Genomic DNA, 26,368 nt, shown 5'->3' on the forward strand with positions numbered 1-26,368 from the left:
GATGCCAGGTGAAACATTGGTCTGCCGAAGGAAGTAGACGTATGATAGCCGCTCTGATCACTAGCATAATCGAACTTGTTGTATAGGTATTGCCGTAACAGAGAGGGAGTATTGTTTCTGGAGTCTGATCGTAATACAAACTCTTAGCTAGTTCTAGGTTGCTTCTTAGGCCCTTCTCATGAATTTTCTCATCCCTTCTATAATGTCGAAGCTCACAAACTTAATCTAATATGAGAAGTTTTAAAAGTCATCCTTTATTAAAATTACGCCCACCCAACTCGGGTGCGTTCCCGAGAGCAATGACAATGTATACACTTCAGACACATAGTAGTCTGCGCCTGGAAACGACTCGTCGAAGCAGCTTAGGCGACCCGGTGGTATCCTCGAGGGCGTGAAAGTGAGGGTGCTGGAGTAGGCCACTGGGCCAAGATATACTAGCACGTGAGACGTGGTGTAGTGGATTTACGGTCGGTTGAGTCTGTTCGACTTTCTAGGCGTTGGATATACCAAGAAACTGGGCTGTCCATGATAAATTCAATAATGTCATAAAATATTCATCTGATTTTGTTATTGTTTCAGAGACAAGTTAAGTCCTGTTACACAAACTTATTCATCGCTTTCTTGAGCCTCACACGATTATTGGGGACTGACCGATAACAGTGTCTTCAAAAAGAATTTAATTTGTCTATTTAGAAGAAGTTCAACGCCTATGGCGCCGATTAATCCACACCTATAATGTAATATTTGCCAACAGAACTCGAACAAGCCTCCAGTGCGCGCGCTTGCCCCCGTATGGGATACGCCCATCCCATCCCCGAACATCAAATCATGCCGCCGTGAATCCACAACCTGTTTTGCCGTTCTCGTTCGCAACCGCCTTTGCAGAGCATGCGCCCTTGGGACCCGCGCAGCATCCCGAGGCGCAATCCGCGTCCGAGAGGCATTGGCCCGTGATGAACTGCTGCCCGTTCCCCTTCCCCACATTCTGGGACCCGGGTGCGCCTTGGCCGGCACCCGACGATCCTGCGTCTGCGGGCGGCGCAGCCTGGGCGGGCGCCGAGGGTGCCGCGGGAGCGGCAGTCTCGACTGTCGAGCCGCCCGACGGCCCGGTAGTGCTACCGGCTCCGCCGAAGCCGCAGCCCGATTTCCCGTTCTCCTCGGCGACGGCTCGGGCAGCGCAAGCGCCTTTGGGACCAGCACAGCACCCCGAGGCGCAATCCGCGTCTGAGAGACACTGGCCGGTGATGAACTGCTGGCCGTTGCCGGCACCGACGTTTGACGAGCCTGGGGCCCCTGACGACCCCGCGCCTGCTTTGCTCCCGCTGCCAGCGCCGGATTCCGCAGACGGTGCTGCTTGGCCGGCTCCCTGGGGTGGGGCGGGAGCTGCTGCTGCTCCGCCGTCGCCGAAGCCGCATCCCTGTTTGCCTGCTTGGAACTGTGCGCCGACCCCGGAGCAAATGCCCGCGCCACTCAGAGTTGCACAGCAGGCCGAGGCGCAGTCCTTGCTGTTCAGACAGGCACCGCCGATGAACTGGACCCCTTGGCCGTTGCCGATGTTCTTTTCGCCGGAAGGGTCTGGCGTGAGGGGGCTGGGAACAGCCAGTGCCGTGACGGCGACTGCGAGACATGTTAGTCAGGGCCGGCCACTGCCTAGGTTTTTCGGGCTCGGTACTTACAGAGGGCTGCGGCGAAGGAGACTCGGACCATGGTGAAATGAAAGAATGGGGAAAAGAAGTATTATCAAAATACTCTACTATTATTACAAGAAATGGATGTAAGCAAACTGCGGACCTGCGGATGCTTTTGGGCCAGCTTCATGTCAGAACCACGGGCATCTGCGGCCTTAAATAAGGCAGCACTCCATGATGGACATTTAATCCGAACGTTGCTGTGAAGCTGCCCAAAGATGCCGGCGCTTGGTGACGCTCCCGCCTGTCAAGCAAAGTCGGCTGAAGATGCGACGCATTTCTGTCACAGGGGCACGTTTCTGCAACTGAGGCTGAGCAAAACAAGAACACGGCTCTATGACTGCTGCTGCTCGAGGTCAGCCGAATTTTGCGGACTCGCCCACTTGGCGATCCTGCCCGTCTGGACTGTAAAGACCAGATGGCAGAGGACATAGCGCGGGGCCCGGGCCAGTGAGGTCGTTGAGGCTGATGTTCGACGCCAGGTCACAGACGAGGCCGTCCCTGTCGTGCTAATGTTTCGGATGGGACGAAACATCGGAGAACGGCAAACGGGCCCCCCCAAGGTGTGTACCCTCGAGCCCCTGGACCGGGGCGGCGCCAACCGTAAATCCTCGATGCCTCTCTCCTTCAGAAAGGGAAAACAAGGTGGGCATTTCTGCATTGTGCTCATCCCCCCCTGCTGTGATCTTCCGACGATCCAGGTTTCCCCATCTTCGCAGGTGCGCAGAGCGACCTGTCAGCGCTGGCCGCTCATTCGCCCGCCGTCTTGTTTTGGCGCAGCCAGCATTGCGAAACCCGCAGGCGCTGTTAGCCCGGTGTGAGGTCTCTCCGATGCTAGCCCGTTTGAACTGGAGCGTCTCCTATTCGCAAGTCCCGATGCTCAGGGGGGCGGGAATGAATGTGAGAGGAGAGAGTGGCGATCTGGAAGGCATGGTTCTGGTTCGGGTTTGGTCCGCTTTCTGGCATTAATTCCGTGGATACTCTCTAGCTGAGCCAGGTTTCAATCCCAGCCTAAGCCTCAGATACTAAGGTTATTGTTCCAAGGAGTCTGTCATGCGACCCGCGATGACTGCCTTGCCTGGATCCGAGAGGGACAACTTGGTGGGCTAAAGATGGGACAGGAGAGAATCCAACGAAGGGGCTGCATGACCGATTCTCCCGTCTGGTTTATACTATTACTTTCTAAAGTTGGCATTGAGTTGAAGCTATACGAAGATGCTAAGCTTAGTTAAAAGATAGATGTCGGCCACGGCGAATGTTTGGCAAAGTTTGTGACTGCGAAGGAAAAGGCCAAACGGTGCCCTGTGAGGAGGAATTGACTTTCTGGCAGCACAGGGGGGCAGCTTCTCAGCACCTCGCTGACTTTTGGCAGCTTCGGGGAACATGGGGGACCTGTCCGCGCCGAGAAGCGTCCCTGATTGGCTTGACAGCTTCCTTTCAGTGCTGCTGCTGCTGCTGCTGATGGATCTCCTCTCCTCCTCTCCTCATCTTCTCAAGAGCCGCCAACGACGCAAGACATCACTGCCGAGAGAACACGCAGGCCATGAAATCTCGCGTTAAGCGTATCACGGCTTCTTTTCCTGCTCCTCTCCACCACGAATAGAACGAGGCCACGCATGCGTGCATTCCAGCACCTGGCGTCGCATTCGTCAATGACTCGGGGACCGGTTGGGTATTCGCCATTTGTTCCAGTCCCCCAAAGAACGAGAGCAGCAGCAGTCGATCGGTGGTTTGCAGCGGCACTAGCCACTCTTTGGGACTTTCGTACATGTCTTGTACGAGGGCATCCGAAACCGAGCACCGGATAGGAAGGAGTGGTCCCATTCTCCATGCCGGGACACGGGCCTGAAGCTGCATATTCTTCCGTTGGCGAATGCCACCGGTCTGCCCGGGCAGGCGTATCGTAGGCGAACTGGATGGACGGCACACGGTACCCGGTGCCGCGGAGGGCTCACGCATCGATGCAGAAAATGCCAGAATCCGAAGTACCGGGCTCTCCGTCGTCGAACGGGTGGAGGACGCGCAAAGTCATATGTCATATGTTGCCATGTCACACGTGGACCCCCCCCCCCCCCCCAGATGGCATGGATTTCAAGGCAAATGGACTCGCACTCAGTCCCCGGCTGCTGCATCGCATCGTAGGAATAGGAATGTGCATGGGAAGTGGGTTCGCATAGCTGGTATGGCCTATCTGTGATTGCACATTGCAAGCTGCAGCAGATGTGTCGTTCATATCAAGCTGAAATGGAGAGGGGCAAACGGGGTCGTGGTGCTGTTAAAGGCAGCACCGGCGCAAGGTACATGACATGATCTAAGGTACGTCGTGAAGCATAAGGTGGTAGCAAAGCCAATGTGTGCGCTCGGACGGACAGCGGCCAATTCCGCCCAAACCCTCTCCTTCTCCTCTCTTGCCCGTCCCGTCGAGTTCCACGCCAACGGACGGTTTTGGCTCCTTGCATGCTTTGCTCTTTGCATGCATGCACACGGCTGCTGCGGCCGCCATTCGAGGGAAACGGCCGATGCCATTCCCATTTCGTTCCAACCCGCCTGGTGCCCATGCCTACTCCTACTGCATCCTGCCAGACTTCTCCCCCCCCCATCACGACGTTGTTCAGCTGCCATTCTTTCTCGGGCCTCGGTGCGCTCCCCTCTAATTGGGCCAAAGTCTAGACCGCCTCTTCCATCACCACCTGTCCGTCAGTGAGGAAGGTCCCATGTCATTCGATTATAGCAGTCTTCAGATCGTCCAGGCCTCCCTTGTAGCTCTAGTGGTGCGCGAATAAGACAGGGCTCCCAGCATCCTGGCCCGCGATGGCGGCGTGCGCAGGAAGCTTCCGCTCTGCGATGACCCCCCCGAGGAATTGCCCCGCGCGCCAAAAGACAGGCGCCAAAGGCTTCATCATCCACTATCGAACCCAAAAGAGCCACAGGTCTTGCTTCGACGCATGCCTCCTGCAGGAAGGTCCCCCGGCGTACCTGATCTTTTGTGACATCAGGACAACCCAACAATCCAAGAACCCCGCTTGCAAAGTCCACGACACTACTTTGCGCGCGCCCCCAAAACGCCAAATCTTGGTCGCCGTATCACTTTGATTTCTTGATTACCTCTTTTTTATTTTATTTTATCTCCTTTACATTCGCCTCGCACAAAGGATACACGTATAATTGAATTTATATATACGCACTCGAGATTTCTGATATCATCACAATGTCTTCGCCACCAAGGCCGGATAACAATCTCGTCGTCGAGCCGGACGATTTCAATGACAACGACTCCTCGTTGGGTGATGTACAAATCCCTCCAGCGCCAGCTAAATATTTCTCGGAGGAGCGTGGTTGCTGACAATTGCGACAGGACGGCACCTCCTCGACGGCAAGTCTGCACAGCTCAATTCTCGACTACCGCAAAGAGAACGGCCGCACGTACCACAAATTTCGTGATGGCAGTACGTAGCGTCGTGGCCGCCATGTCTCCCGGAAGACTGCTGACACGCCAGGAAGAATACCACTTTCCCAACGACGAAGAGGAGAATGAGAGGCTAGGTTCGTCTCGTCTAACATCGCCAGCCCGGGCGTAGAGCAGTGGGCTAACAGTGGCACCCGGAAGACCTTCAACACCACATCTTCGACCTGTCCTTCGAGGGCAAGCTGGGGCTGTCTCCCCCGAACGAGCCGGACGCCGAGGTTGGCCGTGTGCTGGACCTCGGCACGGGCACGGGCATTTGGGCCATGGACTACGGCGATGAGCATCCCGGCGCAGAGGTTGGTGAACGAGATGGGTAAATCCAATCCGGGTTGCAGTCGGTCTGACGACAGAACTCGCAGGTTATCGGCGTCGACCTGTCACCCACACAGCCGCAGTTGTAGGTGGCCACCTCCCCTCCTTTGGAACGGCCAAGGTCCGGCTAACAGAGCGGTTCAGTGTGCCGCCCAACGTCAAGTTCGAGGTCGATGATATCGAGGACAGCTGGACCTATTCGAGGCCATTCGATTACATCCACAGCCGGATGATGAACTCCAGCATCTCCAAGTGGGAGGAGTACATCCGGCAGTCATTCGAGTACCTACCATCCCCCCCCCCTTTGCCCAACTCCCCTGTGAGCACTCTCTCACAGCTTCACCAGGCACCTGAACCCCGGGGGCTGGCTCGAGCTGCAAGAATTCACCCTCCCCCTCTCCGACGACGGCACCCTGACCGAGGAGCACGCCCTTTACAAGTCGATGAAGTACCTGGGCGAGGCGGCCGCCAAGTCGGACCACGCCTTCGTCGACCTGGGCGCGCTCAAGCCCATGATGGAGGCCGCGGGCTTCGTCGACGTGACGGAGCTGCACTTCAAGTGGCCGAGCAACACCTGGCCGCGCAGCCCAAAGTTCAAGGAGCTCGGCGCCTGGAACTACGAGAACATCACCACCGGCCTGCAGGGCTTCCTCATGGCCGCCCTGACGCGCGGGCTCGGCTGGCAGGCGAACGAGGTCAACGTGCTGGCCGCGCAGGCGAGGAAGGACGTCGGCGACCGGAGCATTCACGCCTACTGGCCCATGTGAGTATCCCTGTTCCCCCTGCTTTCTCCTTGTTTCCCCCCCACCCCTTCCACCCCTTCCACTTCTTCATATTTCATTATCATTTTCTTCTTCATTCATATCGGGTAGTGCCCTCGTCATGTCCCGGCGGCTGACTCGTGCAGGATCGTGGTTCATGGCAGGAAGCCCGCGTCCGCGTAGTGGGAAGCGGCATGGAGGCTGCTTTGGGGGACCGGGACCGGGGAGGACGAGCCCGGGTGGAGGAACTCCGCACTGGGGGGCACACGTTGATGCTGCAGCCCACCAACACACACGCACAAACGCACATCACCTGCGCTGGTACGGATACATCCATCCATGCTCTCCCGGTCGGCCCACATTTTCGGTAGGGAAGTAGAGAAAAAAATCTATCCAGGAAGGCCGGCGCCGGCGCCGTCGAACAAAATTTTTCAATCCACCGGTCCCGCCCCGCCCCTTCACCGAACCCTACCACAGAGAGGAAAGAGTGTATCCCACCACATCCAACCGGCATATTGCCACTTGCGCGTCTCGCCCTTCAACAAATAATCAGTAAACCCGCCTTGCTAGCTCAATCGGTAGAGCGTGAGACTCTTAATCTCAAGGTTGCGGGTTCGACCCCCGCGTGAGGCTCAAATCCTCACCGCGATTGGCACAGTCCGTCTTCGGGTTCACACTTTTTTGCCCTCTTAGCAAAAGTTTTTTTCTCCCCTTTTTTTCCTTCTTATTCAGCCTGCAACACAGCAGGTCGGTTGGTACCTGTTAACACTCATGTATCAACTTGTCCGTTTGTTGTTCGGGGATTTCCTAGCATGTGTATATATTTCTAGCGGTTCCTCCTAGCACCACACCACCGCGCCAAACCCAACGACTGCCTTGCCCAACAAGATGTGTTGGTGTTCCCAGCTGTGGCCATCAACACCCCTCGTGACTTTTTTCGAATTCTGCGTTCTACAACCCTACTGTGTGCTTGTTCCCCTGAAGTTTTGGCAACAATGCCAAGTAGCCCCTGCTGCCCATGTCTGGCTTCTAACCAGGCACCGGCCAGTCCATTGGTGGCAACGTGTGACTTTACCTTCTCAGGGCGGCAACAAAGCAAGTGAAGACAACATGTCTGTCGGGGCCCAAAGCGTCCTCCACCTCTCGTTGCCTGCCACGGAGGCTTACAAGCAACGTCCCGTTCTATAATCAGCCTATGTAATTTCCGATGAAAATGAACTCGTAGAAGATGAGGCATCGACCAAAGGCAGTCCTCAAAAAGTTGTAGCAGCCCATTTGTGCTCTGTTCCGTTTCAATAATGGGACTCGGGCAGCGTCTGCGATTCGACGGGATCAACATGCCAGACGCAGCCGATGTGAGAAGTGTACAGCGTTGGAAACGTGGTATCATTTTTGTGCTTTACCCCAAGAGGTTGATGAACGGCTCCGGCCACTTGCCCATCAGGAGGGGGCGGTCGCCAAGCCGGCCGCTCACCGGCGCCAGGATCCTCATCTTGCGCTTCTCCTTGTCTATATCGGCTATGTACACGTAGCCCATCACGTTGGCGGTCCGAATCGTCTCGGGCGTGTCCTTAACAGAGGCGTAGACGATGGCGAGGGTCCAGTGCGCCATGAGCTGCGACGGGTCCACGCGCATGAGGCCGTCGTCGGCGCCGCCGTATACGGAATCTGGAAGGCGTCAGTCAGCACACGCGCGATGCCTGCGCTTGGAGGCGTCGGAGAAGAGACTCACAATCGCCTAGTCTGTATATGGCCAGGCTGTCGAAGTCGACCTGTTGCGTGGCGGGGCTCAGCGTCTGGCCGATGCTGCCAAAGAAGTACTCCTTGATCGAGGCCTCGCAGGCTTGTTGCATGAACCCCACGTCGCGCTCGACGACGCCCTCGGACTTTTCCAGCAGGAGGATGCTGTACTGCTCCCCGAGGCTCGTCCTCTCGGCCGAGAAGCGCCTCAGCAGCTCCGCGTTGAGCTGTGGTGAGCCCAGCACGATGATGATGTTGACTGTCGAACGTCAGCATGGCCCCGGAAGGCGGAGAAGGAGAGGGGGCACGGCATACCTGAAAGCTCCTCCACGACGTGGGCAAAGTTGTCCAAGCCGACCTGGGTCTTCTCGCTGAGGGCGGGGGTGTCGATGACCATGCCCGCGCTCTTCACCTCGGGATCCTGCCCCAGCCTCGATGTCACCGTCGCGGCCATCTTGCTCACGAGCTCGCGGTACTTTGACGGGTCTTCCTCCGCGCTGGCGTGGCCGTAGTAGTAGACCAGCGGCAGCTTGACGGGCACCTGGCTCGGCCCGCTCGTCGGCGTCGTGCCCCATCCGTCCACGGCCTCGACATCCAGCACCGACCCGATGACGCTCGCGCTCAGCGTTCCCGGCAAACTCAGCATCCCCTCCTTGGGGTCCGTGTTGATCACCAGCGGCTGCGCGCCGACCCTCGTCGCATAGCTCGCCAGCGTCCTCACCAGGCTCGTCTTGCCCGTCGAGCCCGGCCCGCAGATGGCGATCCGCGGCCCCTCCCTCCTCTCGGCGGCGGCGCGCTGGCGCATGGCGGTGAGCTGGAAGTGCAGGTTCAGGAACGAGTTGGCGGGCGAGTCCTGCGGCTTGGCGTACTCTGCCTGGAACTCATCCGACAGAACGCCCTCGACCTCGAGGTCGCATCCCTGCAGGGTGAGGATCTTGGACTTGACGCCGGTGAAGGTGTAGGCGTGGTGAAGGGCGAGCTCGGTGCCGTCCTTCTCGGCGGTGCCCGAGAGGAGCTTGAGGGTGATTTGGGTGTCGAAGGCGACTTCGAAGCGCCATTCCCAGAAGGGCTGGAGTCGGATTGTCCGGGTTTGGTTTGCAGACACCGGTTGCTGCGAGGACGGCGGTTAGCAGGAGAGACGACGATGGGGTGCACGGAATGAGCGGTGGAGGGAGGGAGGCCGTACCGGCGCTACAAGCTGGCCCAAGCCAGGAATAGACATGTCGGGCTATCTGATGATCATGGGGGATCTGGAGGGCTTTGGCGTCACGACCACTTTGCGGTCCAGCGTGCAGTGGTTTCGATGGAGACTTCGAGTCGCGGCGGAATTGTTCTGGACGCGCCCCCCAAAACTGGAGCAGCTTGACATCACAGGTTTCGAGATGGTCCGTGCGGAAGCTCCAGCGGCCGGGGGGGTTCCATTTGGCGGGGCTTTCTCCTGGCCATCAGGGCCAGTCTGTCACTGTCAAGGTACGGCGCATTTTTGGCATGTGTTCCTGCATTCCCCAGCCAAGCTCTCACTCGTCTCGTCCTATGTGCAGCAACTGAGGAGTGGGAGGAATTTGGGCCAAGCTTTCCAAAACATTGACGTAGCTTGAAATGGCCAATGCGCTGGCATGTTGCGCTGCTCTGCAAATGACCGGTGACGGCGGGAATGACATCCATTCTGTCCCCAGGCCTTTTTCTTACCAATGCCATTTGCGCGCCAAAAAAAATAAAAAATAAAAAATAAAAGTCCAGAATAATCGGTGCATGAGCCAGGGGCCCACTCTACGCCGTTCTTACGCCCCCGGTCGCCCCGGAAGTTTCCGCCGCGGCCGCATGTTCATCCGCAACAGCCAATCACGGCCCTCGCCGCCCTACGCTGCGCCATTACGCAAGCCCCCACGCCTCCCCCCCAGCTCCGCCACTGCAAATGGTTCATCGCTGCCTGCCTGCCCTGCTGACCCTCTGGGAGGCCCTTCACAACGTCACCTTATTTGCCCGCCTTTCGCCCTGGAAAACACACCCCATCTTCAAATAGCGAACCCTTGAACCTGTTCCTTCACGAGGAAACGCACCCGTCCCTTCCGATCGAGAAACCCAAATTTTACCTCTGCGACTTATTGCAGCGACGACATCAGAGATGTGCTCCGCCGACATCTTCCTCGGCCTCCTGGCCCTCCTCTTCCCGCCTCTACCTGGTGAGTTTCAACCCCCGCATCGCATTCCATCCCCCGCCGCGCATTGTCGCGTGCGCAAAGAATTGAAGAAGAAGAAGGAAAACACGCCATCTTAGCAAAGATCTCGAGAAGGGACACGGCAGAAAGAAAGAAAGAAAGAGGACTAACACGCGAAAACAGTCTGGGTAAAGCGCGGCCTCTGCTCCGCAGACTCCCTCATCAACATCCTCCTTTGCCTCCTGGGCTACGTATGTTTACCCCCCCAAAAAATTGCCCCGCCAATCGCTCGAGAATCGACTGACATGGAATGCCTCCCCGCCATCTAGATCCCCGGCCTCATCCACGCCTGGTACATCATCGCCAAGTTCCCCGAGCCCGAATACGAGTATGAGTCCGTCCCGCAGGACCGCGAGGGCGGCCGCGTCACCTACGTCTTCGTCCACGGCAATGGCCACGGCAACGGCAACGGCCCGTACTCCCAGCAGCCCCAGCAGCAGCCCCGTCCCTCGCACAGCAAGGGAAACGTGAGCTACGGCACCACCAACAACAACAGCGCTGGCAGCTCCCAGCCCCCGCCTCCGCAGCAGCAGCAGCATGAGGGTGCCGGCGAGGGCAGCAGCGACGGCGCTGTGCCGCCCAGCTACGCCGAAGTCGTTGCCGGAGACAACAAGATCCAGACCCGTGATTAAGGCCGGCTAAGAAGCGGACGGTGCCGGGTTTCCTGAATCCCGCCGTCTTCACACATGTTCTTGGCCCTTTGGCTAATTTGGCATGAATGAACTCTTCCGCTGCTGGACTGTATTGGTTTATGTAGATTTGTTTCGGATATGTTGGCCGTGGGTTTGTTTCTTCTGCATGAGACTTATCCGCCACTTTGGCGTTAGGGGTTGACGAGTTGACACGCTGTGCATGAGTTTACGCAAGACGTCGATGCAAATACTTGTTGAATGCATCTTTATTATAGCAATTCCTCCGGATGCTCCTCTATCCCGGGGTATCTTGATTTAATTATTCCGAAACGCCGGTGTCCCTCCCCAAGTCGCCCCGTGAACTCAAAGTCAACAAACTTTTCCCCGATTTGCACCACGAGATCTTGCCCGTCTCCCGATCCGTTGAATTTTAACGGCTTTTGTCTTGGCATCCTCACAGGTCCCCTGGTGCCTTGCCGTGTGCGTTCTTCTCCGCACCCGAAATTGTCGCTGAGGGAGCAGGGCGGTCACTAGGTACAGGCTCCTTGAAGTGGTGCATCAAATTCTGGGGCAGGTAGGTATGCCACTCCACGAGGACCGTACGGGCCTGTCTGATGAACTTGATCCCAACGTTGAGCTCACAGACGCAAAGCTGCAACTTGAAGCCCGGCCTGAGTCTTGCGAGAATAGCGTCGTCCAGAAAGAGAGTCTCTGTCTGCTCGGACAGCTCGACGTGACCATAATCATAGCCGTCCTCTATCAGACACGACTTAAGAACCACCGTACCCACAGGGGCGACAGGCATCCCCTTGTCTAGGCAAATGCTGCGGACAAGTTCCCGCGATGCAATATCGGGGCGATGGATAGAAACGACTTCCATGCTGCATTCTTCCTCATTGACGACCTTGATGGATTTGCTGGCCAGGCCATTCATGACAGCGTCATACTGCTCCTGAGTTCCAGCCATTGATATCGCAATCTTGACAACAGTTTCCGGCGTAAAGTCGTCGGGGCGCTGAAATCCAACCTCGCCATTGAAGAAGTAGAAGTCCTCGCAGAACATCTCCGACAGCGCCAGGTTGAACTCCCCGGGGAACTGAAGCAGTGCCTGATGAGTCAGTGGTAGATCCCTCTTGGCCTTCTGGCACACACGGAGTGCTTCCTTGACGTTGTCGGAGTACTCGGGGCACACATCGTGCTGGAGAATATAAGTGAGAAAGTTCTCAAGCAAACCAATTGTCTTGCCCATGTGCTGGTAGTCCCAGGCAGTAATTATCGGGAGGTTCTCAGAGCAAAACCCCTCCACAACCCCAGCGAAGTCGACGTCCCAACCATCGGGATCATCAGCGTTAAAGAAGCGACTTCCACCGCCAGAAGTGTGAACGACGTCGATAGCAGTAGCGTTACGCTTTTCCTCCGGGGTCATATCCTGCATGTCATGATCGATGTTGCCGCCAAACATACGTGGGGTCGAATCAATGCCACCGAGAAAGAGGTACCTGTTGAACAGCTCGCCTGAAGCTCCCAGTCGGCGGCGAGCGCGGAAGCGTTGGATGCATGCTTGGATGCGACTGTGCCTGTTAGTCGGTGAAGAGAAGATGTGAGAAGGGCAAGCTGGCGGAACCAAGGCAGGATGTGCTTACTCGACAAAGGGAAGGTCCCTGTAACTCCACGTTAGTATTCGCCCGACTTGGGTGAATTTAACGAATGGAAGGATCGCTTACGGGTGGTAAATATTCTCTTGCTCTTCTTTGGCTTCAGCAGCGGTCATAGGAGGGTCGGCGTAGAACTCTTAGAGCGGTCAGCAAGACACAGCCGGCATGGATCGCGATCCAACAACACGTACCCTCAAAGCCAGTGCCACGATACCTGTGCAAGGCCGTTGGCCCCCGGTGGGCTGTGCTCTTACTCGGCATAGTGGTGGCTGATGCCTGCGGGAATGCCTCGTGTTGTTGGTTGGCTAGGCTTACGATACTTCAGTCGGGATATGTCGAGTTGGAATGAGGCATCAAGGTGGAAGGACGAACCAACTGGTCTGCGACAGTGGAATGGCACGAGGAGAGTTGGTGTTGTTATTGTTGGGGATGGTAAAACAAGTTTGCCAGAGGCAGAAGGAATTGGAAAACCCCGTCTCATCCGTTGTTCCTTCCTTCTCCTTACTGACCACGATGTTCTCACTTAGACTGGGAAGTAGCGCCACACCAGCACCTTCCTCATCTCATGGCAAACACACATTCATAATCTCGCAATCACTTCACATAGGCAATCAAGCTCACCGAGGTGAGGTGAAGAAATGCTGCAACTTGGGGTTGCACCTAGAATACGCTTACATGGATTGTATGCCATTCCCAGAACCAAGGCCAAACCTTGATGATTATTTGCGAAAAGGTTTGACCAGGATCTGAGCGCATACCGTTTGTCTGCATGACATCCAACCGCATGAGGCATTCGTAGTCATCGGAGGCCTGCCGCAAGCGATCGTCGTCAGACGAACACTGACAGCAAACCAATTGTATCCGAGAATCTGGATTCGCCAGGGGTCTTTGATGCAAGGTTGACGGATGGCCATCTGGAATTTGTGAGATACGGCAGACTAGCAATGTAGTTGTTACCAGGACTGTTTGCTGGAGGGGGAAGCTGAGGCGGAGTATCAGCATGCATAAGGTGAGTGGCATTCGTATGCCGCCTCGAGAGTGGATGATGGCTGACGAAAGACAGTGGGCTGCATGGGCTCACCTGCTGGAGGGAAGCCCAGCTGACCTACCAGGGCCTGACATGAACATCTGCATTCAAGTGGGTGAGGGGATCGCTGATGTGGGAATTGTTTGGCGAATGACGGCGGTGAGGTGACCAGGCGGTCAACCCGCCGCCATGCCTCGGAGCCCTGCTGATACCGTCGTGAATAAGGCCCGTCGGCGCAGATGGCTCTCGACGGCTGATGGCGGCGCTGTGTCCTCCGGGGGCTCCCGAGCGGCCTTGCAACAGTGGCCAGTGGCAATGTAACGAGGGCGCTGGCAATGGACGACATCGCGATGCTGGTCCGGCTGTCGGAGTAAGCGAAGCTCCAGCGAAACGTTCCGTCGGAAAAGCGCCGACCAGCCAGTGAGTGAGTGCATGCTGTCATGCCACAGAGCCCAATGACCTCCAGGGCGAGTGTCTTGCTTGGGTGGCAGTCAGACACGAAAAGACGCTATTCTGGGTGACATGGCGGCCGGCTGAGCTGTCATCCAGGTGTGACGCATCACTCTGCAGTCTGGGACACATCCCCTCGGGTCCAACAGCGGGGGTTCCAACACGCATGTCACGAAGGCTTCGCCAAAGGGCGCGGGAATGCTCGCGTCGTGCTTCCCGCGTCATGGTGCTCGCGTCGTGCAAATAAAGAGAAAGGGCGAGCTGCGCCTATCCAGACCCTGTTCCGACTGAGGTTAAATGGCGGACAAGGCAGGGAAGTTGACTAAGGTGCATAGTAAGGCACTCGGCCGACAGCTGGATGGGATGGGATGGGTCGTGGCCCATGGCTCAGAGAGGGGCTCGAGAGTCGGATGCCAACGGTTCGTTGTGCGCCTTGAGAGGAGAAGAAAGCGAACATGGGCCAGCGGCTGCACAAGGCGGACTCGGGTAAAGAAGGGCTGAATGCGAGGCATCGAAAAGGGCAGCAGAAGGTCGCGAATAAGAACAATGGACAAGGTAATCTCGAGATGCCCATTGATGTCGTGGCTGAGTGATTCGCAGCGCCATCCGCCACCTTTGTATTTCACCGATACCTTGTAGTGCGCTATACATGCTCCGTAATAGAGTACGAACACAGTACACTCGCTATAGAGGAGGGCCGGGCAAGGGTCTTTGGGAAAATAGCGTGGTTTCGAGGGCGGAGATCCTTGGGAGGCGGCAGGCCCCTCTTGGTCTCCTCCCCTCCCCTCCCCTCCCCTCCTCCTCTCCCCCCCGGGCCCTTCGTCCCTTTTTTTTTTTCTTCCCTCGCTTCCCTGTCTTGCCCACCCTCCAACTCGCAGAGGAAACAAACAATGATTGCTTGGAGAGAGTGCCGTCCCGCCCACACACGCCGTTCCCAGACGCGGCCTTTCAAGAGGGGGTGTGGACAGGCGCGGATGGTGGCCCTCTTCTGGCGCTGCGCTGTGCCGATCCACTGTAAAAGTGCAGAGCCCTTGAAGGTACCTGGCGCAAAATGCCATGTTCAATCTCGCTCCCGCGTCCAACCTAATTTGGCTGCCCTTTCGGCGCCCAGCACTTCACCTCATCGTGACTACGCCTCTTCCTCGCCTTCTACCCCCCTTCTCCTGTCATCTAACCTTGTCCTCCCTCCCCCAACTTGCTCATTTTAACCCCCTCGTCCCCCGTCTCGTTCTTCTCCGATTGTCGATCACTCCTTCCATGCCTCCATTCACTCCCCTTGCCAAGCCCTCCAGACAGCCGTTTACCGACAAGTGAAGGCTTTAATTTGTCGCCACGCCGCCACGAAACCTGATACAAACTCGTCCGCTACCCCAACGTCCACGCGCCAGACATTCCTAGGATCCCCCCTGAGCATGCTATTCTGCCAAATACCCATCTAAACAAACCACCAGTCACCGTTTTTATTCACTCTTCTCCTCCTCCAGCGCAGACATGATGGGCAAGAAGGAGATTCCTGCCCGCGCTGACCTCGTTGACTACAATCACACTGTTGCTGGCCAGTAAGTAGCTGTTGTGCTTCGTCCGCTGCCGCTGTCCGCCTTCTCCTGCCGAGATGCGCCGCTTGGCCGGACGGCGTCCGAGCCTGAGTTTTCTAACGACGTATCGCTCCCTTCAGTGCAGGAACCATGTGCGACGCCGACGGCGAGCTCTTCATCAAGCCCTGCACCCAGACAGAGGTCGACTTCTACCAGTCCGCCAACGAGAACCATTCCGAATTCGCCGATTTGATGCCCCTGTTCATGGGCACATTGATGCTTACCGACCCGGCCGAACTCAGCTCCGGCGAGGATAGCGTCGCCGGCTCTGTCGCCTCTGGGTCCGCCAAAGAGGATACCGCACCGCCCGCCCCGTCCCAGCCTTCTGCTCCCGCCGAGCAACGACAGGACAACGGAAAGTGGGTGCAGAACAAGTCCAAGAAGATCAAGACGGACCAGGCTGTTGTGCTCGAGAACTCTGGTTCAGGCTTTGTGTCGCCCAACATTCTCGACGTCAAGCTTGGCGTGCGGTTATGGGCCGACGACGCTCCCGCCGAGAAGAAGCGGAGGTTTGATGACATCACAGCCAAGACAACCCATAAGCCCTTGGGCTTCAGAATCGCCGGCATGAAGGTTTGGCGTGGCTCAACAACGAAGTCCGAGCTGGACCACGAAGACTACAAGATCTATGACAAGGACTACGGCCGCGTCCACGTGAACACCGACAACATTGTCGAAAACTTTCGCAAGTTCATTTTTAACAGAGCCGCTGGCATCGACGACGACCTGGGCCGCGCCGTCGTCCAAGCCTTCCTCCGTGACCTGCGCAATGTAGAGCGAGTCCTCTCCTCGGAAGAGAGTAGGATGTATTCGGCCAGCCTGCTATTCGTCTTCGAGGGCGACGGCGAAAGGTTGAGGGACGCCATCTCGCAGAACAATGCGGCCGTCGAAAGGGTCGAGGTCGAGGTTGACACGAGCGAGAAGCCTGGTAGATCTACCCTGAGAGTGGATAGTGGTATCGAGCTGATCGACGAAGACCTCTCTTCCCTGAATGCCGCCGTACACGGAGACGACGAGGACGACGAGGACGACGAGGATGATGGCCCTGCCCTGCCCAAGATTTACTCGTTGAGGCTCATTGATTTCGCCCATGCACAGTGGACCCCCGGCTTGGGTCCCGATGAGAACGCGCTCAAGGGCGTGCGGAGTTTGATCAAGATTTTTGAAGAAATGGCGGCATGAGACCAGCTGGTGTCATTTGCCAGCTCGATAGAACGTGAGAGCGTAGAGGGCATTGCGGACCTCGGCTCCTTACGACACGACAACAAAAGTTTTACAGGTCACGATGTGTGCGACGAAGAGGACCATCCTCAGCAGGCATCCAACGAGCACGGTTGCTCATGATTACAATACCCAGATACAGAGCGCGGACATGAGTGCGAATAGAAGTCGCTCCTCAGAGGACACTTGGCTAGCTAGCATCCATGATAATGACCCGAGGGATAGCATCATACCTGGCGTCGGGGTTCTTTTAACTCAACCAATACCAATACTTTGCTTTGCACTGTTCATATTTCGTTCAACATATCTGTTGCATGAACCATCTTTGCTTGGGCAGGGAACCTTGTGGTTACCTCAATAAGTATGGGACCTGCATGGAACCAATGCAGCTCGATGCATAGCAGGGTATGATGACACGCGGAGTCTCCTTCCGCTAGATCGCGGGAGACCCCACAAGCAGCATGATAACGGTGAGGTTACTCGGCCAATGCCTGAAAGTGGGTAGTGACAATGGTCGAGGGTGAGCATGGCAAGTCACCCTGGCTTCTGGCAGATTTTAGCGAGTTTGTGAGACGTCGGGACAAGAGTGTAAGGCAATCATTGGGTGTGCTATAATATAGTCGGCATCACAGTCTAAAATAGTGTATTGTACCGACTACATATATGGTACGCAGAGAGAGAGAGATCGTGTCACGGATGCCAGGCGTTAAAAAATGGAGAAGGTTGTCGTGGACCAATCTAGCAATCAGGCCAGAGATGTAGGCCTCGAGTATCTCAATCAATCCAAATGAGGAAAACCTTACGGATAGGTCAAGTCTAAATAACGAAGCAAGCTGTATTCGAACTAGGTGCAAAGCCCTCTGATCCAGGAACCTACGCCGTAAATCCGTGCATGACTTGTCCGGGACCAGCCGCCAAGCTACGGTGCACGGAGTGGGGCGCGTCGGAACGGAATCTGCTTTCTCCGACAGCACCCCAGTCGGTGCTGTCATGTCTCGTCGCGAAAGCGTGCAGCAGCCTAGACTTTTTTGAGGCCTCAACCAGCGACCACCGCAACCCGAGGTCCTGAATCATTGGCAGTTCGACCTCGCAATCCACGACCATGGACGACCTCTTGAACCTCGAGCTCCTGTCGCTCGTGTCCAGGGTCACCTCGGAACTGCAGAACCATCTGGGCGTTTCCGACAAAACCCTTGCCGAGTTCATCATCGCCCAGCGAGTCGACGCCGACGATTACGATGGCTTCAAGAAGAAGCTCGCGGCCATGGGCGCCGACTTCCCTCCGAGTTTGGTCGAGAGCGTCGACCGCCTCGTGCTGACGATGCACCCCAAGATGAAGGGCAAGGCCCAAAAGAACAACGGCGTGAGCAGCAGCGAGGAGCACCACCACCGCAGCGCCGCCGAGAAGGAGCAGATCTTTAGGGGCCTCTCGGTCCCGGACAAGGCAGTTGCCTACGACAACATCGGCGACGGCGCCGATGCCATCGATGATACACTGGCTTTGCTGGAGGGCCTGGAGGGCAAGGCGCGCCAAGACAAGCCAGACTCGCGCAAGCGGAGTCGCAGTCCAGATGACGGTCGCGAATCGAGGCGGAAACGCAGGGGCCGGTCGAGGTCGAAGGAACGGAGAAAACGAGACAAGTACCGGTCGCGATCGCGGTCTTACGATGATTACGAGAATGGGCCTTCATTGAAGCAGCGGGGCAGGCGGCGCGACTACGGCGACGAGGACGGCGACCGTTTCAGGAGGGCTCCCGAGCCCGAGGTCGACGACGCGCCACAGCTACACAAGGTCTACAGTGGTCACGTCACCGGCATCAAGGATTTTGGCGCCTTTGTGAATCTCCACGGCATTCGCGGCAAGGTCGACGGTTTGGTCCACATATCCAGGTTGGTAGAAGGGCAACGAGTCAACCACCCTTCCGACCTTTTGACCAGGGGCCAGGAAGTCAAGGTTAAGGTTGTCAACATCGAGGCCAACAGGATAGGTCTTTCTATGAAAGAGGTGGACCAAGAGACCGGTATGGACCTTTACCCGGAGGACAGGATATCGTCGGGCGCGAATATGGAAGCGCTGGGCGGCGGCCGCAACGACAACATGTTCGACAACGGTCCGATGCCACCACCACAACATCAGCCCCGCCGGCAAAAGAAGCGGATGACGTCGCCTGAGCGATGGGAAATCCGACAGCTGATTGCATCTGGCGTCGCCAAGGCCTCTGATTACCCTGATTTGGAAGAAGACTACAATGCAACGCTGAGAGGCGATGGAGAGCTGGAGCTGGAACAGGAGGTTGACATCGAGGTCCGAGAGGAGGAGCCGCCGTTTTTGGCCGGTCAGACAAAGCAGTCCCTCGAGCTGTCGCCCATCCGAGTCGTAAAAGCACCGGACGGCTCAATGAATCGTGCTGCCATGTCGGGCACTGCGCTGGCAAAGGAGAGGAAAGAGCTCAAGCAGCAAGAGGCGGAGGCGGCGGCGGCGGAGGACTCCAAAGTCGACCTCTCTGCCCAGTGGAACGACCCGATGGCAGACCCAGACAAGCGCAAGTTCGCCAGCGACCTGCGGAATGCCAAGTCGCAAATGAGCCAGAACAAGCCCGACGCTGTCCCGGAATGGAAGCGGGTGGTGGCACCAAAGGATCAGTCCTTCGGCAAGCGGACGAACATGAGCATCAAGGATCAAAGACAATCGCTGCCCGTATATGCTTTCAGGCAGAAGTTTTTGGATGCCGTTAGGGAACACCAGGTCATGGTCGTCATCGGAGAAACTGGCTCAGGCAAGACGACGCAGCTTACCCAATATCTCGCTGAAGATGGTTTCGCCAACGACGGTGTAATCGGCTGCACGCAACCGCGACGTGTCGCGGCCATGTCCGTTGCTAAGCGTGTGGCCGAGGAAGTCGGCACCCCGCTGGGTGAGGCTGTCGGCTACACAATTCGCTTCGAAGACAAAACGAGCCCGGCAACCAAGATCAAGTACATGACGGACGGTATGCTTCAGCGTGAGATTCTCGTCGACCCTGATCTGAGGCGTTACTCGGTCATTATGCTCGACGAGGCCCATGAGCGCACCATTTCTACCGACGTCTTGTTCGCGCTTTTGAAGAAGACGATGAAGCGTCGGAAGGACCTGAAGGTTATCGCCACATCAGCAACTCTGGACGCCGACAAATTCTCGTCCTACTTTGATGGTTGCCCCATTTTCACCATTCCTGGACGAACGTTCCCCGTCGAAGTTTTGTACTCTCGCGAGCCAGAGAGCGATTACCTTGATGCCGCGTTGGTTACCGTTATGCAAATCCATCTTACCGAACCACCGGGTGATATCTTGCTCTTCTTGACGGGTCAGGAGGAGATTGATACATCATGCGAGATCTTGTACGAACGGATGAAAGCATTGGGGCCCAACGTCCCAGAACTCCTTATCCTGCCGGTGTACTCTGCACTTCCCAACGAGATGCAGAGTCGCATTTTCGACCCCGCACCGCCTGGCTGCCGAAAGGTAGTCATTGCCACTAACATCGCCGAAACCTCCATCACCATCGACAACATCTACTTTGTCGTTGACCCTGGTTTCGTCAAGCAAAACGCCTATGACCCCAAGTTGGGCATGGACTCCCTGGTTGTCACGCCCATTTCCCAGGCTCAGGCAAATCAGCGTGCCGGCCGTGCCGGCCGTACGGGACCTGGAAAGTGCTTCCGTCTGTATACTGAAGCAGCCTATCAGTCAGAGATGCTGCCGACAACAATTCCCGAAATCCAACGCCAGAACCTGTCTCACGTCATTCTCATGCTCAAGGCCATGGGTATCAACGACCTGCTGCACTTTGACTTCATGGACCCTCCTCCGATCAACACCATGCTTACAGCGTTAGAAGAGCTCTATGCTCTCAGCGCACTGGACGACGAGGGCCTGCTGACGAGATTGGGAAGGAAGATGGCAGATTTCCCGATGGAGCCGTCCCTGGCCAAGGTGCTTATCATTTCCGTCGATATGAAATGCTCGGCCGAAATGCTCATCATTGTCGCCATGCTGAACCTTCCTAATGTCTTCTACCGCCCCAAGGAGAAGCAGTCACAAGCGGACCAGAAGAAGGCCAAGTTCCACGACCCTCACGGCGACCATCTCACCCTCCTCAACGTCTACAACTCGTGGAAGCAAAGCGCCTACTCGAGCCCGTGGTGTTTCGAGAACTTCATCCAGGCCCGCTCCATGAAACGAGCCAAGGACGTCCACGACCAACTGGTCAAGATCATGGACCGGTACCGCCACCCGATCACCAGCTGCGGCCGCAACACGCAAATCGTCCGGCAGGCCCTCTGCTCGGGCTTCTTCCGCAACGCCGCGCGCAAGGACCCGCAGGAGGGCTACAAGACGCTCATCGAGGGCACGCCCGTGTACCTCCACCCCAGCTCGGCACTGTTTGGAAAGCAGGCCGAGTGGGTCATTTACCACACGCTGGTGTTGACGACGAAGGAGTACATGCACTGCACGACGAGTATTGAGCCCAAGTGGCTTGTCGACGCGGCGCCGACGTTCTTCAAGGTTGCGCCGACTGATCGGTTGTCCAAGAGGAAGAAGGCGGAGCGGATCCAGCCGTTGCACAACAAGTATGCCGGCGAGGACGATTGGAGACTCAGTGCGCAGAGGAAGGGCGGCCGCGGTGGTGGTGGTGGCGGCACGTGGGGTTAGACACGGCAAGGGGCAGGATGAGGATTCAGGTTGTTATAGCTCAGTGAATATACCCAAGGAGACATTCGACGCACATGCGTATTCTAGAAGAACGCGTCCCAAGACTTTTGTTATTTGTCAGCTTGCAGCGGGGTGTTTTGTACTGGCTTCGAGGCACCCGAGACCAGGCAAGCTTGCCGGTCGACACAAGAGGATGAGCACCGACCGCAACCCAACCCGCGCACGTCATGCGGAAGCCAAGATGTTAGCCAATAACACCCCTTCGAGCCTATACTACACTATATAGCCTTGGGCATTTAAGGTGTATGTCAAGAGCGTGCCAGACTTGGCGTTGTGCCAGGCTGAAGCGGGCGAAGGAGCCGCTCTACCCGGACGGAACCCCCGGCCCTGCCCTGAATCCGGGACGACTCGGCCGACGCGTGTGCTGTTGTTGTCATGGAGGTTCGTCTTTTGATGCCGCCGGAGCCGAATTGGGAACCCGCGCGATCGCATAACGCATGGCGCTTGGCAATTAGGAACTACCGGGGGGAGCGTTCCGATTTCTCCATTGGGCGAGTTTGGTTGTCCACGGCGGACGCGAGCATTTAGACTTTTTTTTTTGTAAATGACATGACGGAATGACTCGCAGACAGGGCGAGCTTTTTGTCCTTCACCCCCTCCCCTCGCACGCTGAATCACGAAACCCCGGTACCCCGGCCGGCGATCAATCAAAACTCCCAATTTTAGCGGGTGTTCTCTTTAGACGCGTATATTTCACCCGCTGCGAGGCCAAACTCTATCTGCAGAGCCGCCTTAGCTTAACGTCAGCGCACGCTACGCCGTCGGAAAGGTGTGGGCGACACACGCCAAGACGTTTCGAAGGCGGCGGGCATTCCCTTTCCCGCGAGGTCGGTCGGTGTTTTGGGCTGATGTTTCCGAGGAGAAGGGGAGTAATAAGGCCATGTCTGGGGGGGAGGGATCATGTTTTTTGACTTTCTTTTGGAGATGGAACAGGGCGGTTTGCGCTTAGTTCTCTGAAAGGGGCCGGTTGCTTTGCTTCGGGGTATTGTTTTATAATGCTGGCTGTTCCCTCCCCTTCCCTTCCCTTCACCCGCCCGTCTTTGGAGTGGTGAGTTTCTTGGGAGTTTTTCTTTCTGTCGGATCGGAGGGAGGGTATGTTGGATTAGAGTTGGGAAGCAACCAACAGACAAACAAACGCAAAAAGGGAAAAAAGGATAAAATTGGAAAAAGATTGGATGGCACATGTCAGTCGTGCCGAACATCAAACGGTGCATATGCCAGGTACTCTCGGGTTGTAAGAGTACATGAGACGAAGCGAACGACATCTCGACACCCTACATCAACGCACGGCTGCCGTCCCGCCACGCATGCATCGTCGGCGACAGCAGACGCAGCAGCAGCGACGATGACGCGCCACCGGCACATAGCACTGCACCTCGCCGCCCTGTCACTCCTGTCGACGAGTCTCAGCGGGACGCGGCCCTGCGTCGCGGCGGTGGAGGACCTGGAGGCCGAGGACGTGCCGCCCGAGTGCGCGCAGGTCTGCGCGCCCATCGTGCAGCTAACGACGCGGTGCGAGACGCAGGCGGAGCAGCAGTTTGGGACCGACCGGCGGTGGCTGGCGTCCCGATCGCCCGGCCCGGCAGAGGCCCGGGGTCGGGGGCGGAAGCGGAGGACGCTGCAGCGGATGCTGGCCGAGAGGATCGCGAGGCGGCAGGACGGGGGCGAGAGCAGCGACGACAGCGACGACGAGGGCGCGGCCGCCGGCGGTGGTGCCGCCAACCGCGGGGGGAAGGTGGCGGCCGAGGCGGCTGCGGATACGGCGATGAGGGCGTGCGTCTGCGGGGAGCGGGGGTTCGACGTTGCCGGCGCTGCCTTTGGGTGCGCGGCGTGCGTTGCGAGGAACGGGACGGCTGTCGAGGCAAACCAAAGTGAGTTTCTATATCTTATTTTAACTTTGATGTTTTAGAAAGGGGCGGACACCGTATTCTTCCCCCCTGTGCCTCTGGGGAGCTTGACTGATGCCGGGAGTTTAGACATCAAGGATATCATAGCCGAGTGCGGGTTCAGTGCTGCCGTCCCAGCCGCTCCTGCCCTCACGGTATCAACTTCTCCACCGCAGCTGTCGCCGCCCTCACAACCACCGCCCCCGCTTGCTCCTGCCCCGACGATTACCACCATACCGCCGGCGAGGTTAGCCCCCGCGGAGCCGTCTAGGACCACCACCGCGTCGTCGTCGGTGTCGGCGCCTCCGTCACCGTCAACACCCGCTCCTCCGGCACTCAACCTACCTACAACATCGCCGCCGGTGCCAACCTCCGCTCCTCCTACTACCCAGACCCCTTCAACTTCGGCACCGCTGCCGCCACCACCACCGTTGCCGACAGTGCAGGCGTCACCAACGCCGAGCACTGAGTCGATCACGCCGATTACCGTCTTCGAGACGCCGTCCTTTACCACCCTGCCGCACATTGTCCTGCCAAACGATTTCCCTGCACCTTCGAGGGACGAGGCGAACGGGGCCGCGTTGAGCGTGCCGGGTGGGTGGCCGAGCCTTGGCAGGGTGATCTGGGCGCTGGTGGTTGTTCTGGTGTTGAGATGAGAGCCTGTGGGCTCCCTTCGCGGCGGGCGGTTTAGAGAGTGATGCCGCTTTAAACATCAGGCACGCGGACTTGCGGTCAATGGCTTACTCGGGATAAACGAGACACGGACATAACAGGATTGTCCAATATAGACGTCTGGTTTGACGTACGGTTATGTGATTCTAGGAGAGGGTGGAATGGAGGCTAGAATAAAACTGAAACAGGAGGTTAGATTTCTCCGCAGAAACAAAAACATTCTATGCAAATCAACTTTCGTGCAGCATTTTGTTGGGCAGTATGATATATCTTTTCCTCCTGGTGGACGATGTAATTAACAAAGTGGCGATTAGCCTTTGTCGCTGCTAGGTGTGAAGCCTTTTGGACCGTATTCCAACTTTTTCCCTTCCGTCTTCAACATGTGGGTGCAATCTAAGTGAAACCTATAATACCGGTCCGGAAATCCATGTATACTGACGGAAGTAAATAAAGGCTTTGCACAACCACCTAAGATATCCCGACTTTTTCAACTAGAGAAAATACCAGCAAACTACAAACGGTACAGCAAAAGACGACGCGAACAGGACCAATATATGAGCTATAAAGTTGAGACTTAAAAATGTATTTTAACAAAAGGCCAGTATTTTCCTGACATCATCCCTTCTCTTGCCCATTCCGGTCATCCCATCATGCATTTCACCGACATCCAGAAACTCCATCATTGACCACTTACTCATATCCCTTGCTAATTATAAAAAGGCATTGAAGCCAAGGAGTCGCAAAGTTGATTGCGCTCCTTGCCCACCGTTCGGCTTCACCGTTGCTCGCAGATTCAGCCTTGGCCAGAGAAAATATCCACATCGGACGAGATGTAACATCGACAGAGACAAAATCAAGAACAGAGACGATCAATACCGGAACGGTAAAGGTACGAATCAGTCCCGTTACAAGGGGACGTAGGCGAAGGGATGACCCACTGGCAGTGTGGTCTGGAAGCTGGGCCTGCGCAGCTCGCCTAACTCGATCATCTCCACTCAGTGCATGTCCAGCACAACATCTGAACGGATCAACAACGTTCACCGGGTGAGTGGTTTCCGGCAACTCCTCCTCCAGCGAACGGGTCAAATCGATATGGATGGGGTTTGTTGACTCAGCACAACTGATAAGGCCAGTCGGCGTCCCGGATGCTAGTGTGCTCTCGACGCTCGTACGACCTCGGCAGTAACAAAATTCTGCCTAATTGGTACAATCGTGTGCAACGACCCATCATCCCTGACGCAATGGCTGCACAGTATTGATGTCTGCATCTGTTGAAGAACTGTCAAAATGTGCAACTCGTCCCCCCTAGAGTCCCAAGTCTGTTGACGTTGCATTTCAACGACACTTTGACGTAACCATCTCATCGAGGCACTGCCCGGTGGAATTCCATCAAACCACAAGAGCCAAGAGGCCAACCATGCAAACATCGAAGTTGGCCAACAAAGGTGAAGGAGATGAAAGGAAACCAAAATTAGTACGCGGACCCAGGGATCGGAAATATTCCCTGATATCGTACCCATTTCGATATTGGTAGCCAGGCCGCAAGGCCCATATAGCGAGGCCAAAGCGGAGAGGCGTCCATCAAGCGAGGGCTGCCATCCAATATCCGAACCACCAAACGGTTCCCAGAATCGAATGCGTTCGACGTCTCCATGCATTTTTGTGCACCTCGTCCAAGGTATGACTCCGTAACGAACGTGGGAAGAGTAATCCCCACCTCCAAAACCGCGGTGCTTTGTCGATACCCCACAAGGGCAACCCACCCGCTAACACGCATTTGAATACGACGCCCGTCGCTACGCCGCGAAACCAGCCCTGTATACGTCTCAATTGGTCCTTGACTTCCGATGGAGGAGCCGAGCCCCTGAACGGGAACAATAAGACAAGCACCCGTTTTTTCCTTCTTCTCTCTCTCTCTGTGTGTGTGCGTATGTGTTCGTGCCAACCCTTAGGAGAGACGTGTACGTAAACGGCTGGAGCTCGGCAAGTCGGCAGGCATAAGAAAAAAAAAGTCGTCGTATGTACGGGCCGTCGTCTTGGTGCAACGCAGCTAAAAAAGAAGACGGCGCGCGCCATTGACGTCCATTCGTGCCAACTTTTGCATAGGCCAAGCCACCTTGCCGCCTTCAAAGGCTTGGAAGGGAGCGGCTGGTCTAGAGGGTTCGATGCAACGGTGCAGAAGATCTTTGCCAATCATGTCCCGAGGAGTGACGGTGCGCCATCAAGATCTCGGCGGCTTGAGGACCCCCCTGCCTAGCGCGGGCAATGTGCGTGAGTGGTGAAAAAGGGGA

The 26,368-nt window shown here is 56.6% G+C and overlaps 8 protein-coding genes across 8 annotated transcripts; 5 read left to right on the forward strand and 3 right to left on the reverse strand.

Moving 5' to 3' along the window:
* Window positions 1-826: 826 nt before the first annotated feature.
* Window positions 827-1,707, reverse strand: EsH8_IX_000290 (uncharacterized protein; the record flags this gene model as incomplete). Its single annotated transcript, XM_083266626.1, has 2 exons — window positions 827-1,617; window positions 1,677-1,707. 2 exons carry the CDS (start codon window positions 1,705-1,707, stop codon window positions 827-829), a joined length of 822 nt encoding a protein of 273 aa, XP_083130191.1.
* A 3,189-nt stretch (window positions 1,708-4,896) lies between these two features.
* On the forward strand, window positions 4,897-6,410 carry EsH8_IX_000291 (class I SAM-dependent methyltransferase; the record flags this gene model as incomplete). Its single annotated transcript, XM_083266627.1, has 8 exons — window positions 4,897-4,977; window positions 5,044-5,134; window positions 5,190-5,231; window positions 5,296-5,450; window positions 5,514-5,551; window positions 5,611-5,748; window positions 5,813-6,229; window positions 6,374-6,410. 8 exons carry the CDS (start codon window positions 4,897-4,899, stop codon window positions 6,408-6,410), a joined length of 999 nt encoding a protein of 332 aa, XP_083130192.1.
* Window positions 6,411-7,626: 1,216 nt separating this feature from the next.
* Window positions 7,627-9,189, reverse strand: EsH8_IX_000292 (cleavage polyadenylation factor subunit CLP1; the record flags this gene model as incomplete). Its single annotated transcript, XM_083266628.1, has 4 exons — window positions 7,627-7,895; window positions 7,960-8,226; window positions 8,283-9,078; window positions 9,154-9,189. 4 exons carry the CDS (start codon window positions 9,187-9,189, stop codon window positions 7,627-7,629), a joined length of 1,368 nt encoding a protein of 455 aa, XP_083130193.1.
* Window positions 9,190-10,092: 903 nt separating this feature from the next.
* On the forward strand, window positions 10,093-10,818 carry EsH8_IX_000293 (YqaE/Pmp3 family membrane protein; the record flags this gene model as incomplete). The annotated part of the gene is made up of 3 exons (XM_083266629.1): window positions 10,093-10,150; window positions 10,310-10,377; window positions 10,456-10,818. The coding sequence occupies 3 exons, from the start codon at window positions 10,093-10,095 to the stop codon at window positions 10,816-10,818; spliced, it is 489 nt and encodes a 162-aa protein (XP_083130194.1).
* Window positions 10,819-11,272: 454 nt separating this feature from the next.
* Window positions 11,273-12,734, reverse strand: EsH8_IX_000294 (Argonaute complex, subunit Arb1; the record flags this gene model as incomplete). The annotated part of the gene is made up of 4 exons (XM_083266630.1): window positions 11,273-12,389; window positions 12,462-12,479; window positions 12,543-12,609; window positions 12,665-12,734. The coding sequence occupies 4 exons, from the start codon at window positions 12,732-12,734 to the stop codon at window positions 11,273-11,275; spliced, it is 1,272 nt and encodes a 423-aa protein (XP_083130195.1).
* A 2,707-nt stretch (window positions 12,735-15,441) lies between these two features.
* On the forward strand, window positions 15,442-16,727 carry EsH8_IX_000295 (inositol polyphosphate multikinase; the record flags this gene model as incomplete). The annotated part of the gene is made up of 2 exons (XM_083266631.1): window positions 15,442-15,509; window positions 15,626-16,727. 2 exons carry the CDS (start codon window positions 15,442-15,444, stop codon window positions 16,725-16,727), a joined length of 1,170 nt encoding a protein of 389 aa, XP_083130196.1.
* A 1,141-nt stretch (window positions 16,728-17,868) lies between these two features.
* EsH8_IX_000296 (P-loop containing nucleoside triphosphate hydrolase protein) lies at window positions 17,869-21,459 on the forward strand (the record flags this gene model as incomplete). The annotated part of the gene is made up of 1 exon (XM_083266632.1): window positions 17,869-21,459. The coding sequence occupies one exon, from the start codon at window positions 17,869-17,871 to the stop codon at window positions 21,457-21,459; it is 3,591 nt and encodes a 1,196-aa protein (XP_083130197.1).
* A 1,405-nt stretch (window positions 21,460-22,864) lies between these two features.
* Window positions 22,865-23,874, forward strand: EsH8_IX_000297 (uncharacterized protein; the record flags this gene model as incomplete). Its single annotated transcript, XM_083266633.1, has 3 exons — window positions 22,865-23,390; window positions 23,496-23,560; window positions 23,677-23,874. 3 exons carry the CDS (start codon window positions 22,865-22,867, stop codon window positions 23,872-23,874), a joined length of 789 nt encoding a protein of 262 aa, XP_083130198.1.
* Window positions 23,875-26,368: the final 2,494 nt, after the last annotated feature.

Source organism: Colletotrichum jinshuiense, chromosome 9, assembly GCF_051148585.1.
Source record: "Colletotrichum jinshuiense chromosome 9, complete sequence".
Classification (NCBI taxonomy): domain Eukaryota; kingdom Fungi; phylum Ascomycota; class Sordariomycetes; order Glomerellales; family Glomerellaceae; genus Colletotrichum; species Colletotrichum jinshuiense.